At 35.2% G+C, this 15780-nt stretch overlaps 1 protein-coding gene across 1 annotated transcript; it reads left to right on the top strand.

Annotated features, from left to right (window-relative positions):
* Positions 1-9593: 9593 nt before the first annotated feature.
* LOC127664544 (prolactin-8A8-like) lies at positions 9594-15386 on the top strand. Its single transcript, XM_052156607.1, has 6 exons — positions 9594-9624; positions 11079-11257; positions 12087-12125; positions 12880-12987; positions 14039-14218; positions 15189-15386. Exons 1-6 carry the CDS (start codon positions 9594-9596, stop codon positions 15384-15386), a joined length of 735 nt encoding a protein of 244 aa, XP_052012567.1.
* Positions 15387-15780: the final 394 nt, after the last annotated feature.

Consider the following 15780-nt stretch of genomic DNA (forward strand, 5'->3'; position numbering starts at 1 on the left):
ATTTCTTTATGTGCTATGACATTTGATATTTCTCATTTCAAAATTCTTTGTTTAGCTCTATAACTCACTTTTTAATAGGGTTATTTGATTCTCTGCAGTCTATCTTCTTGAGTTCTTTGTATATATTGGATATTAGGTCTCTATCAGATGTAGGGTTGGTAAAGATCTTTTCCCACTTTGTTGGTTGAAATTTTATCCTATTGACAGTGTCCTTTGCAATTTTATGAGGTCCCATTTTTTGACTGTTGGTCTTAGAGCACAAGCAATGGGTATACTGTTTAAGGTTTTTTTTTTTTTTTTTTTTTTTTTTTTTTTTTTTTTTTTTTTTGCTGTGCTCATGTGTTCAAGGCTCTTCCTCAATTTCTCTTCTATTTGATTCAGTGTATCTAGTTTTATGTGGAAGCTCTTGATCCACGTGGACTTGAGCTTTGTACAAAGAGATAAGAATGCATCGATTTGCATTCTTCTACATGCTGACCTCCTGTTGAACCAGAATCATTTGTTGAAAATATTGTCTTTATTCATTGGATGGTTTAAGCCCCTTTGTCAAAGATCAAGTAACCAGAGGTGTGTGAGTTTATGTCTGGGTCTTCAATTGTATTCCATTGGTTTTCCTGCCTGTCTCTATATCAATATCATGCAATTTTTATTACTATTGACAGGGATGGTGATTCCCCCATAAGTTCATTTATTGTTGAGAATGGTTTTCAATACTCTGGGTTTTTTATTATTCTAAATGAATTTACAAATCTCTCTATCTAACTCTATGATGAATTGAATTGGAATTTTGATGGGAATTGCATTGAATCTATTGCAGATGTCAACAAGTGCTAGCTGACAGGAGCCTGATATAGCTGTCTTCAGAGAGGCTCTCTTACTGCCTGACAAATACTGAAGGAATTTGTAGCCATATAGGAAGAACATCAATGTTGTAGTCTTTAGCTGCCAGCAGCTACTACGAACTGGGTTGCTGGAACAAAAGCTGAGAGATAGATGGGGAAGGGGTAAAAAGAATGATGCCAGGTCGAGTTTACCAATCGGGGCCCCAACTTTAATGGCAGTCAGACCTTTTAACAGTTTGGGCAAACCCTTCCCCCCAGACTACAGGTTGAGTTCTGGAGGAAGTTGTCTAGCTTCACCTGGCTGTCCTTGACTCAGGCAGCTGGGTGGGTCACCTGCTTAATTCAGGAATTTGAGACCTGGAGGAACAATGAACTTAACCTTCACTCTGAGCTTCTCCACCCTAGGTGGAGCAGGATCCTGACTAGCACAGGATTCCATGCTCAACATAGGCTGGAAGAAATTCACCTTGACCAATGTCAAGTACACTCTTTGCACTCCACCTTAGGATAAAAATTCCTGCTGTAAACTACTTCCCTATTATGCCCTAATATCAGATTCCTGCCTGAAGCCAGGGATTGTCCTTGGCCACATCAATATGAACCAAGCAGGACCCCAGAGCTCCCAGGGACTAAACCACCAACCAAAGTGTACACATGGAGGGACCCATGGCTCCAACTACATATGTAGCAGATGACAAACTTTTCAGTCATACTAAAATCAGAAGGAAAAAAGGTCAAATAACATATGAAGGCAGACCTATCTATTATACCAGACTTCTCACCAGAAGCTATAAAATCCAGAAGATCCTGGGCAGATGTCATACAGACCTTGAGAGAACACAAATGCCAGCCCAGGCTACTATACCCAGCAAAATTCTCAATTACCATAGATGGAGAAACCAAGATATTCCATGACAAAACCAAATTTAAAGGATTCTTTCTACAAATCCAGCACGACAAAGGAAAATAGATGGAAAACTCCAACACAAGGTGAGAAACTACAACCTAAAAAAAGCAAGAAAGTGATCATCTTTCAATAAAGCCAAAAGAAGATAGGCACACAAATGTAATTCCAACTCTAACAACAAAAATAACAGGTAGCAACAATCACTTTTTCTTATCATCTATTAACATCAGTGGACCCAATTCTCCAATAGGAATACATAGACTAATATAAACAGGACTCAGCATTTTGTGGCATACACAGAAACTTACCTCAGTGACAAAGACAGACAGACACTACTTCAGATGTAAAAGTCTAGGAAAAATAATTGCTAAGCTAATGGTCCAAAGAAACAAGCTGGAGTAACCAATGGAATAAAATCGACTTTTAACCAAAAGTTATCAAAGTAGATAAAGAAGGACACTTCATATCTGTCAAAAAAAAAAAAAATACCTACCAAGATGAACTCTCAATTCAGTACATCTATGCTCCAAATGCAAGCACACCCACATTCATTAAAAAATCTTTGCTAAGCTCAGTGCATACATTGCACCTCACAAAATGATAGTGGAACACTTCAACACCCCACCAATGAAAGAGTTTTATTCTTATCTATCCACAGACAATCACTGTCAGTTTTTAAAACACTTGATTATTTGTCTTCATATATTTGTAGAAAATGAAAGCCTTAACACTTTCAACTCCAAAATATTTTTTATTATTTATATTTTAGAAATTTATACTTGCATACATTAGAGTCTGAGCACATCTCCTAAATGCATTTCTGAGTCCTTCCCCACAACCTTGAGTTGGCAAAATCTCCAATGGTTTCTCCAGCCTGGCTAGAGACAACTTCCAGGCTCCCTGCATTTGAATATTCCTATGTGAGCCTTGAGGAGTTGATCACCTGCTGAGCTCACTTTGCATCTCAAATCAGCCAGAACAAAGAATGGGCCTCAGGTTTTCCCTTTATTTCTTTCAGAGTTAAGATATTAAACATTGGCCCTTGATTAGAATTTTGTTTTGGCTTCCCTTATTTCTCTTGCCTATCTGTCCACTTTCAGCCCCAGCTCTCCTTCCAGGTGTACCCAATTTGACCAAAGCTGCTGGACAGCTATACATATCTTTTTTTTTTAATTTCTCCTTATTTCTCCTAAAATATGTGACCTCTAATTTCCTATTTGTTTAGCAGTAATCCACTAAGTCCCATAGGTGCTGCCTACAAGTACACGTACGTGTGGTGTCATTCACTACAGCATGGAAAAATGCATCAGTGTCCATAACCTCAAAAAAGAATAATTTCACCCTTATACTTTTATGCTCATCTGCCAACAATGCCTAAAGGAGTTCTGTGATTTAGAGATCATCTTCCCTCTCTATAATGATATTTTGTATGACTTGATGTTGTGCACCTTATTGGGTTACCACAGCCCCTGTGAGTTGATGATCGTGATAAAATACCCAGTTTCTTTGTGATAAATTTGGTATCCTTTGATACAATTTCTTCCTGTAATTATGATGAACTTAGTGCAAATGGAGCAACTATAATGTGACAATTGAGAAAAGAAGATAGAATTGTATCATAAGCAGTAAGACTCATTTAAGTTTGAACAAACAGAAAGTTAGAGATTAATAAAAGGAGATATGTGTGTACTATGGTATTGGACTCCATGAAAGCTGATGCTAAAATTAAGTGTTTAGTTTTTCTTTCAAACAGCAAAATTCAGAATGGGTGAAGAGTTTAATAAAGAAGGGGATTGAACTTTTCCATCATTTGTAAGTTATAGCCTAAAAGGACTGTAATACTTCTTCCTTTGCTATTTCATACTGACATAGGGGGACAAATAGATGCAAATGTATTGTCAGCTCATGTTTCTACAAAGTAACTGATGAGAGGCTTTGCTGTACTGTAAGTTATGTAGGCACCAAAATACATCATTTAATTTTTCATCATGTAGGAAATTTTGAGGTGAACTGCACACTCTTAATCAGGTACACATATAGTTATATTTGCAAAAATACCATATGATTGTATTAATTTTTAATATTTCTGTTTTATATATGCAAATATTTTGCCTGCATTGCATGTCTGTAAGTTGGATATGTACCTGATGTCTGTGGATGTCTGGAAGTTAAAATGGTTATGAGATGTCAAGTGTATGGTGAGAATCAAGCCTATATCTTATGAGAGCATCAAGTGTTCTTAATGAAAGATCCATTGTTCCAGAACCCAGTTGCATTTATTATATATTACAAATTGCCACTGTGTTGGAAACCTTGTGCCTTATTGACCTCCACATCAAACATTCTTGACATTTTTTGCTCTCTAACTTATTTCTGCTTCTTATGTATTCCATCTCTCTGCCTTAACTGAAAATACTGAAACAAAATATTTGTGCAAAATAATATGTCATATTTCTCAGGATATATGGGTCTCATGACTGGGACCTCAGTCATGAAAGATCACCTATATATATCATGTAAGCTTAATATATATTTGCTATCATATCTTTTTTTGTCATTCCTGGCATAACATACCAGTATTTATGTTAAAGAGTACTTGCTAACAATAATGGATAAAGGAGGGAGAGAGGGATAAAGAGAGGGAGGGAAGAAGGGAGGGAGGGAAGGAGGGAGAGAGAGAGAGAGAGAGAGAGAGAGAGAGAGAGAGAGAGAGAGAGAGATTGCATTTCTTGATGGCTACTTCAGTGGTAAACACTTCAAAAACCACTGTTCTGGCATTGCTATATTTGATGTTTTAAAAAGTTGTCTTAGAAAATAAAACTGGGTATTTGAAAGGTTACACAGTTTTTGTGCACCTTACATGATTTATGTGAAAGGGAATGTAGGCTTACTGTTTATCATGTACCTCAAACTCTCAATATATTTTAGACAATTTCACTTGTGAGGATTATTCATATCCTCCCTTATTTTTCTGTTCATTATCATTAGAAAACAGGCACCAACTTATTAATTTCATTTAACTAGAGATGGGTTTGCTAAGATGAACCTCTTAGCAAAGATACAATGGAGGATAAAAACTCCATAGTAAGTTCCATTGATATCGTTGGTAAAGGAAACATTTTGTCACTGTTCTTTAGATGTACAGGCCAAGAAATGGACTGCTTTGCTAGAGCTTAGGTGGCAAAAGATCATGTACAATTCAGGAAATTCCATTCATGAATGCTTTTTGTTTTCATTGTATTTTTTAAATATTCTAAAATAATCTAAAAAATGAACGCTAGCATATTAGTGGGTAGCTTGACTTGTTTGTGCATGTGTATCACTGAGTGAAAATGATTTGGGTCATTTGCAACTATGAATATTATCACGCAGTTTAAATAGGTCAGTCTCTATGAGTACCTACAGAAAGCCAGTAAAACTAGATTCCTTTGAAAAAAGCAAAAAATTCAAACAGAAAAGATATCACCTGGAAGGTAGTTGACAGAATTTTGAAAGGAAACAAAATGTGATCAACTCACCCTCTTATTAGGAATATCAGTTTTTTATATAAAGGGTACTCTTTATTTCAACAAACTATTAATTAACAACTTAGATTTTATATTTTAAAATGTATATCATCCCTATAAATGTGAAGACAGAATCCCTCAGTTTTGTCTCTCTATTTCTTTTTTTTCCAATTTATTTTTTTTTCTTTTTTTTTTCTTTTTTTTTATTCGATATAATTTTTTATTTACATTTCACATGATTTCCCCTTTTCTAGCCCCCCACTCCCCGAAAGTCCCGTAAGCCCCCTTCTCTTCCCCTGTCCTCCCACCCACCCCTTCCCACTTCCCCGTTCTGGTTTTGCCGAATACTGCTTCACTGAGTCTTTCCAGAACAAGGGGCCACTCCTCCTTTCTTCTTGTTCCTCATTTGATGTGCGGATTATGTTTTGGGTATTCCAGTTTTCTAGGTTAATATCCACTTATTAATGAGTGCATACCATGATTCACCTTTTGAGTCTGGGTTACCTCACTTAGTATGATGTTCTCTAGCTCCATCCATTTGTCTAAGCCCCACTTTCGGGTGCCAATCTGTAACTGTCTGCAGTTGCAATGAATGGCTTACCTAGAAGAAAGGCTGGGGATGAAATAGAATGGTCTTGCTAGAGAAATAAGGAGCCAAGACAAGTTTTCTGATCAAGGCTCAAAGTTTTAATGGGAAGCTCTATATATAAAGGTGTGGAGGAGTGGGGGGGAACCCTTTCCCCAAAGACAGGAAACTCATCTCAGAACCAGTTGGGTTGCTCAGCAGGTGGCTAGAGCTCCACCCTTGGTAGGAAGTAGTGGCTAGCATCTAGGTCTGAAATTCCTACTGAAAGGCTGGGGGACTGCACAGGTAGCTTCAGTGAAAAATAATGGATATTTAGTTTCAGTCCCTTTGAGAAAAGATCACATGTAACTAACAATAATTAGTGTTATTTTAATATTAGGGGAAATTGTACACCCGTGGGTGGGAGGGTGAGACAGAAAGAGAGAAGGAGCACTGGCACAAGTAAATATGTTTGTAACAAGTACATTGTAAAGCTTACAAAATCTAGAATGGAAATTCATAGCAGAAAAGTAATAACTAAATATTTAAAAGGAAATAAGATTCAAAACACATAGGAGATTTTCAGAAGGCAAAAAGTGGAGAAAAGAATCCAACTTTCTATCGAGCATTATAGTCAGGTAACTTTGATGAAAGAATCTTCATTCTAAGTTAAGAGTCAAGTAGAAGACACCTGTTAAGGCATGTCAAGAATAAGCCCTTGGACTTGTATCAAGTGGCTTTAGATCTCAACTTCTGCATTTCTGACAGTCTTGTCCTGAAAACTGTGAATGCACAGTTTGCATATTATCTTCTCCAAACTCATGATTCAGCATAAAATTACACCTGAAGAAAGCAAGAGACTGTTGAAAGTTGGAAGACTTCTGGAATGACAAAAGATTTGGCAGATCTGAATGGGCTGCATTCCTTCCAGGCCCTTAGCAAGATACTACCTCTTACTGATCATATGTCCATCTGAAGTTTAACAACCTGAGCAGTACAGAGCACTTTCTTTATATTATAAACTTGCAAAGGATGTAATAATCCTATCAGTGCTCCTCTACACAGTCTTATGCTTTGGAAGGAACCACTCATATAGCCTCGAGGCTTGTTCATGATGTCTAACACCTTTGCTAATCTGTGACTAATGTCCTTGTGGAAGCACAATCATCAAGACAATTTATGGTGTCTTGATGCAGATAACAGTAGGTCTACAAAAATACTGAACTTCTGTTAAGCCTCCATTTCATAAATCCAAACTCTACACATTTACTTATTGGTGAAGAAACTAAAAGGATACTAAATTCAGCTCTTAAAGTATCTGTGAGAGTCTAGACTAATATGAAATTACATTTTCTAAGACTTCAGATGGACCAGGAAAGGGGATAGATCCTATTACAGATGGTTGTAAGTAACCATGTGCTTGCTCAGAATTGAAATCAGGAATTCTGGAAGAGCAGCCAGTGCTCTTAACCACTGAGAGTTAACCCAGGCCCAAAAAGACATGCAAGGTATATACTCACTGGCAAGTGCATATAAGCCAAAAAATAGAATAACCATGATACAACTCACAGACACTATGAAGCTTATCAAGAAGGGAGGCCCATTTGTGGCTATTTCAATTCTACTTAGAAGGAAGAACAAAATAATCCCAGAAGGCAGAGAGAGGGAGGTGCCTGGATAGGAGTCGGATCAGGGAGGGGAAAAGATGCAGTATCAAATATGGGGAGGGGAGACAGGAGAGAAGTCCAGAGTGCTCGGAGAGTTAATGGAAATATACAGCAGTCAGGAATAGAGATAAAGGAGAACCTCTAGAGTGTCCCAGAGACCTGGACTGTGAGAGACTCACAGGAATTAATGGAAGTAGCCTTAGCAAATGCTCATCAATAGGGAGGTGAAAATTAAAGTGACCATGTCCTATAGATAGGCATGGCAACCAGTTGGGGCTTTTAACCAACCATTTATCTTCAGAATATTTGATACAGAATTTTTCCTATCTAAAGGAAAGGCAGGGACAAAAATGGACCAGAGATTAGGGAAAGGCCATTCAATGACTGGCTCAGATTGGGTTCAATCCCATTTACTGGCACCATACCATGACACTGTTACTGATGCCATGTAGAGGAGCACATGGCTGATTTCTGAAAGGCTCTACCAGCACCTGACTGAGATAGATTCAGATACTTACCGCCAACTATTGGACTGAGGTCCTGGGTCCCTATGGTAGAGTTAGGCATAGGATTAAAGGAGTTAAGGTGGATGGCAACCCCCAAGGAAGAACAAAAGGATCATCTAACTAGGATGCCTCTGACATCACAGAGTCTTAATGACCAACCACAGAGTATTCATGGGGTAGTCCTTGGCTCCTGGCATATATGTAACAGAGGAAGGCCTTCTGTGGACTAAGTAGGAAAGGATGTGCCTAATTATGTAGACACTTGATGCTACAGAGTTGTGTGATAATGGCTGGGATAAGGTAGGTGGGTTGGTGTATAGGGAAACTCTCAGAAGTGAAGCGAGATGGAAGGACAAACTCTTGATGGGTGAATGATAAAGGAGGTAATCTTTGAAATGTAAATAAATAAAAATAATTTTAAAAAGAAAATGAAAAGAACTTGTTAGAGTATACATGTAGCATACAGGATTCCTGAGAACCATATGTTTATTGACAATCTCTGAGATGTCAGGGACCTGGAGATCAGAGTTATCTTCCCAATACATACAGCTAGGCTTCTGACATGCCTCATGACATTCTGGTAGCTGTATTTTCTTTTGTTTGAATATTACATCTAACTTATTTGCCCACCTTTTTTAAGCAACAAGTACTCTTCTTTTGACAATATGAAGATTATTTTGTTGGCATTGAGTTAGAAGATTCCTCAATATTGACTAGATGCTAGAGTATAGAAATGTCTAAGGCATTGCCTTTTGAAAAAAAAAAAAAACAGTTGTACTATAGCACAAGAGCTAATACTAACAGTAAGTGTAAGAAACTTTACTCTTTATGACAATCATGGTACAGTTGTTACTGGTGCAGAAAATAATCTTCTGATATGATTAAGAACAATTGCAAGAAAACAAGCTCTATTTGTTATTTTAAAAGAATGCCCAGTAATTTTTGAGAGGTATATTGCCTAGAGAGAAGTTAATGGAGTTTTTGTGTTGAATACTTCTGATTTATTTTAGACTGATTTCTAAATACCTAATTTAAACATGCAGATTATTATAATTATTAGCTTATTTCACAGAGAAACACTCCTTAGAGTAGCCAATGATGACTGGCAAAGATTCATAACACTATAGATAATTTACTAATGCTGTGGTATGATGATCAAATATTTGATGAAGATTAATTCTCTGTCCATGATGATAAGGAAAAAGATGAAACAAAGTATGTAAAAAAAAAAAGAGAGGAAGTTATCAGTAACAGCAATTTTCTTGTGGTCTGGCAAGATCATCTTTAATCAGGCACTTGAGAATGGCTTCAGAGACTTCAAAAATAATTTGCACAAGGATCACCATGTAGGAACACGTAAGAAGAAACCATCCAGATACATGTAAGTATGTTGTAATAAAACAGGTGACATTCCAAGAAGATAGAAAGACATAGTTCAGGAATGAGTGTTTCTGTATGTGACTTCATGTTGTTGAATAGCTGTGCATGCCCTTGGGGTTATCTGCTAGAATATATAGGAAAAGGAACCTAACTGAATACTCAACTCCAGTGAAGCAGATCTCCAGAGACAGACGTCATCTTGCTTTGGAAGTTCTCACTGATGGAGCTGCCATTGAGTCAACCTCACTTCTGTAAGTAAATTCCCCCATCCCTATTCCTCTCTAGTAAACATATTCAATTTATTGTTTCTACGAGTTTATTTTACTTAGATTTTACTTTGGAATCTTGGATGTTCTCTCTGGTGTGAAGATACATTTGTTCATACAAATTCTGTTCATAGACTTTATTAACTTTTAAAATTATTTTTCTAGAAAAAAACCCATACAAGGATACAAGAGACAATTGGATTAGTAGTTTTCATCATCCTTTAATTTGAGACATGCTGCAATGTTCAAAGAGTGTCTATGATGTTCTCTCTGGTGTGAAGATACATTTGTTCATACAAATTCTGGGTAGACTTTATTATTAACTTTTAAAATTATTTTTTTTGAAAGAAACCTGTACAAAGATATAAGAGACAATTGGATTAGTAGTTTTCATCATCCTTTCATTTGAGACATGCTTCAATGTTCAAAGAGGGTCTGTGTTGTCTTCTTGGCTTCTCTCGTGAGGAGAGAGAAGAAGGAGGAAAGTGTTATTTGTATCTAGTGAGTAAAATTGATGGGAATTATTAAGCAGCTTCCAATGCATAGGGCACCTTCCAGAAGAAAGAATACATCTAAAATGGACAAAATTTTTGAGTTTTCGAAATTGAAAAATATTGAGGACATAAATTCAGTGGATCAAATTAATTTTATCTGAAGGCAGAAGTAACAGAATTGTGATTGTGAGTAAAATGTACTGATGGTTTTTGTTCTGACTATGACATTAGTTGCTAATAAATCATTTGAAAAAGAATTTGATCATGTAATTCTTCTCCAACCTGAATATGTTCAGATTACATTAAGAGAGTATAATCTACTGACAAAATTATTAGGCAGATCAACTCTTAAATGAGTGATCTGAAGTTTTTGATGAAAAAAATTTATGATGTAGTTTTCTCATGCTATCAATTGAAAGTTGATATCATATGTATTACACAACATGTCTTCATCTTCTTTTTAGTAATCATTGTAGTATTGTCAAATGGATAGAGGAAGCAAAGAGGCAGACTGTGCTATTCCTATGCCCAAAGTGTCTAAAACATTAACATCAAACTTGATGATTAAAAACTGCATATTCTTCAAGAGTTTGGTAACTGAAAATGAGGTTAAATTCCAAAGATACTAAACCACCTAAAAATACAATTAAAGAACTAATTTTAATTTCAGATATTTGTAAAATTCAGAATGACTTTTAAAGCAATACCAAAAGGTACAATAACCTGCTTTTCAAACTATTATTCAGAAACATTCAATTACTTGCATAAGTGCTTAGAGTGACTTTAGATGCCATTCGAGATAACCAATATACAGTTATGCAGGAAATAAATTTAAAAACATACTCTTTCAGGAACTAAAAACACCTTTGTCCAAATACAGTATTACTGAGCCTAGAAGAAATCAGGTTAATACACCATCTCTAAATGGGTTTTGTTTCTGTGTAGCAGGGCCACTCCTGCTGCTGGTGATGTCAAACTTGCTGCTTTGGGAGAAAGCTTCATCAAGTCCTATGTGTACAGGAGAAAAGGGCAGCTGCTGGAACCCACTTGTGGAAACATTTAACAGTGCAATCCAGAAAGCTGAAACCCTCCGTAAACTTGCTCATGAATTCTACGAAGAGCTTGTAAGTATCACAACCTCCACACCAATACTTTAACTACACTAGAAGCTAAGACATGAAACATCATGACTCAAATATCAGAAAATACATGTTCACAGGTAAAAGATGCCCCAACTCCTGAAACAGGGAAAGGGCCAATTGGACAGTGTCTTGAAATTTCATCAAATCTAATGATATTAATATATTTTCTCTACTATATTGGAAAATGAAAAATGACTATCGTATAAACTTTTAAAATGTGCTTGTAGAAGAACTCTCATTTCCTGTTTTTTCATTCAGGATCATGAAATGCTAGTGGCTATGTTCATTTAGCACACTGCAGGTACACACTGTAAAAGATGTACATTACAGTGAACTATAGATTTGGAAAAGAGATAAAGTAACCCATGTGAAGAGGAGAGAAAGGAGGAACAGAAGAAAGGAAGAAAAAGAAAAAGGGTGGGAAGAGAGAAAGGGAGAGAGAGAGGAAGAGAGAGAGAGAGAGAGAGAGAGAGAGAGAGAGAGAGAGAGAGAGAGAGAGAGAGAGAGAGAAAGAGAGAAAGAGAGAAAGAGAGAGAGAAATTTGGTCTTTCAAGAAGCCCATAAATACTAGAAATTGTGGTTTTAAGATATTTAGTGATAACAGTTTGTCTGATATCAGAGCAGGAAGAAAAGCATATCCATTCCCGCTGTGGTCATTGTCATTTCTCAAGGTTAGGAAAAGAAAGCACTATAGAAAGAGGCAAACCTTCAATATGATGGGCATCAAAAGAATTTGTCTCTGTTTGGAATAAACATGTCATCATTTATTTTATTGACTCGATGTTATTTTTTTCCCCTGAACATGACTCAGTACCACAACCAATTCTCATCTGAACATTTTACAGCTTTTGTAAGTACCTTACTTACTTCCAGCTGCTTCCCAATAAGAGCATGTCAAAAATTGCAGGTTATAAGATAAAGCATTATACAGTATTTGTATTTCCTGCTCTTAATGGACAGATTTTCAACTTCTTAACCTTCTGAGTTATTCATTAAGCTTTCATCAATTAGCTGTTTCTTTGAAATAAATAAGATATTCTATAGTACTTAATATTTATTAATATTTTTATATTTCATTGACTTTGAGTTTACATCAAATTTATTGTAAAATAGTTTATTTGTTGAGTTAAAATGCACACAATTTCATTCAAATACTATTAAAAGCATGCCCAGCTAGATTCTTTTTTGTTAAATTAATTAATTTATAACTTTGTTTACTGGGTAAGAAAATACCTGTGCTTATTGACAGAAAAGAGGAAGCTTAATAAATATGTGCTATGACTTTATGCTGAAATGCCAAACAAAGGAAATAATTAAATCACTTCGTTCATCAATTTAATCCTTTCAGTGTCTTCCTTGCTTAGATTAATTCGTTTGAAGTAAGGAAAAGCAAGTAAGAAAGGAAAGAGTATAATATTCAAAAGTTAATTGTAAACCAAACTAAATTGAATAGACACAAAGCTGTGTGACAGTTTCTTAATTCCTTAATATGAGTATTTTATGAATTACTTATATTAAAATTTACAAATCTATGAAAATTCATTAACATTCTGGACATGAAGCTATGTATTATTTCTGAACCCTGTTTTTTGTTGTATTTCCAGACTTTACGACTGACTAGGCGGCATGAGATTATTTTCAGAGCTGAATATTACTGCCATTCTTCTCTTATAAAACTCCCAAATAAGGGAATTGAATACATAAGTATTGAAGTAAGTTTCCTCCCTTAGGTTTTCCACATAACTCCAGAAGCAATCCAATTGGTTTTGTGGTACGGTCAGTTATTACAGTCATTATGATAGATACAGTAATCATGCATGCAGAAAAAAATGAAGATAAAGTATAGAAAATATTCATATTATAGTATTGATAAATTATACAAAAATTAAAATACTCCAAAACAATATGGCAAATGCTAAAATACACCATGTAGAAAATGGTATTTTAGGAATGACCAACCACTCAGATTTTGCCTAATAATGTTTTAGAATTATTTGGCCTGACTTGACTATCCATTGATATATACTCACTCTTTGTCAGTGATAACAATGTGGCTATATTAATTATATGTTGATAATGGGTTCTGCATGATAACATTCTATGTTACTGAACACTATTCCCCTTCTTGATTTTCAAATCTGTCCTGGTTCTATTTCTTTTTTACCAATCTCATCATCCCTCTATTATAATCTGTGCCTTAACTGAGAACCTCATGAGCAGAATAGTCCTGTGAAATGATAGGTTCTGTTCCTTAGGATGTAACAATGCCAAATTCATGATCAGAAAGTCAACACATCATAACATTTTTATTTTATGTTGTGATATAGCTCTTCCCTTATACATGGTATGTATGAAACCCTTATTGAAAATTATTTTAACCACTTACCCCTGCTTCTATCTGTCATGACTCAATCTTTATTTATTCCTATTGAGTACCAAGAAGACCTGTTTTACAAACTGATAAACAAATAACCAAAAAATAATGATCTCACTGTCAAGGGAGCTCTTTGAATTGCATAAGGAGAACAAAATATGATGACCTAACTTCAGAGAAATGTTAGTTGATAACCCCTATAATTTCTTTTAATGTTTTTAGAACATGTCATTTGTTTAAATGTTATGCTACCAAACTATGTAACATTTCTAGATGTTCCAGATACACATAGTAAATATATGTCTCAGTTAAGTGTCTTTATGTAAACATTACAGGTATCAAACCTACTAAACAAATTATTAACCCAATTGTTCAATTTTGTTTCACAGTTGGAAGAGTACTTAAAAACTTTGATCAATTATGTGGGTTCCTGGATTAGCCCTCTATTCCATCTAGTCATTGAACTGAATGCCATGCAAGATGTCCCTGAAACTATCCTCTCAAAAACCAAGGAGATTGAAGAGAACAACAGACAAATCCTGGATGACCTTAGGTGGATATTCACCAAGGTGAGCATTTCCCATAAGTATAACTCATAAAATAGGTGGGTTGTGGGAATTAACAAAAACAACAAAAAAAGAATTCTGAAATACCTCTTCTTTCCTGAGTGAAATATAAATATCTAATATTGTTCACAGTCTTTTCATAAGACAGTGTTTCTTAACCTGTGGGTCATTACTCCATTGGAGGTCAAATGATCCTTTTATGGGGATCATATAATAGATATACTGAATATCAGCTATTTACATTACAATTACTTAAATTAGGAAAATTTAAGTCATTAAGTAGCAATGAAAATAATTTTATGGTTGAGGTTCACCACAGCATGAAGAACTATATTATAAGGGCACAGCATTAGAAAGTTTGAGAACTACAGCTCTAATATGTTGTTGGCATCTCCAACTCTTTCAGATGTTTCTTATTTCTTTCCACCCTGGAGACCAGAATGAGACACAGATGTTCATCTTAGGCAGTTAAAAGATACCTTTCCTGGTCACATGAAGAGCTCTGGTCCTTCAATCAGTCATCCCTAGGGTCTGCATATTAAATCACCATCTGATCCTCATCACTTATGAGATTTTTATACATAGACCCCATAGAGGTTGAATTTAGTAGAATAGGGGTATATATCAGCTTCTGTAAAATAAATATGAAAAGACATGTAAGAATTTCATAAGTATATAACTGATTGAGCCCTTCAATAGGCCCAGAAACAAACAGAGATTTCTCTGCTTCTGAAACGACAAACTTCCTCTGCAGCTAATTACATGTTAGAAGAAATATACTTGAGTCTTCACTACAGATTCTAAAAGTCTAACTGCTTGATAGTCTCTTAGCTTAGATAAATGAAAACTCAAAACTTTGATGGAAACAGTACATTTCTGAAATTATTTCTCTGATTGGATTCAGAGAAAAATAAGAACAAAAGAAAACTAACAATGTAATTGACAATTAACTGATTATTAACTTGATTTTTAGGTCTATCCTACTGCAAAGATGAATGAAAAATTTGCCAACTGGGAAGATCTTTCATTATTAAAATCAAATGAAAAAAATGATAAATTTTTGGCAATGTTTAACCTTTGCAAATGCCTAGAATATGATACAAAGTACATTCTATTTCATCTCAGAATATTGAACTGTCGCATAAATGGAAACGACTGCTATTGGCCATAGCTGATTTGAGGTGCTCCACAACAGTTCATCGCTGAGCTGTTGAATTTAATTGTATACATTTCAAATGCATGTTTGGGTATAATGGATCTCTTTTTGAAAAATAAAAGCATTCTATTTGGAAATGTCCAAACCTAAAACTTCTATTCATATTTCTTTCACTTAAAAGAGTATGTATCAATAAAGTTAGGTTGCCTCAGAATAGATGTTAATATAGCAAAAACAGTTACACTTTAATAAAGTCACATTCATTTCACAGAAAATGATGAATATCAAATTATTATAATCAAAGTACAAAAATAATGAACTGATCCATTATCCTAACAAGAATTATGTAATTTTTACTTCTTCATGACATTCAGATTGCTCATAGGAAGCAATGTTAACAGTGAAAGCA

Source organism: Apodemus sylvaticus, chromosome 14 (assembly GCF_947179515.1).
Source record: "Apodemus sylvaticus chromosome 14, mApoSyl1.1, whole genome shotgun sequence".
Taxonomy (NCBI): Eukaryota; Metazoa; Chordata; class Mammalia; order Rodentia; family Muridae; genus Apodemus; species Apodemus sylvaticus.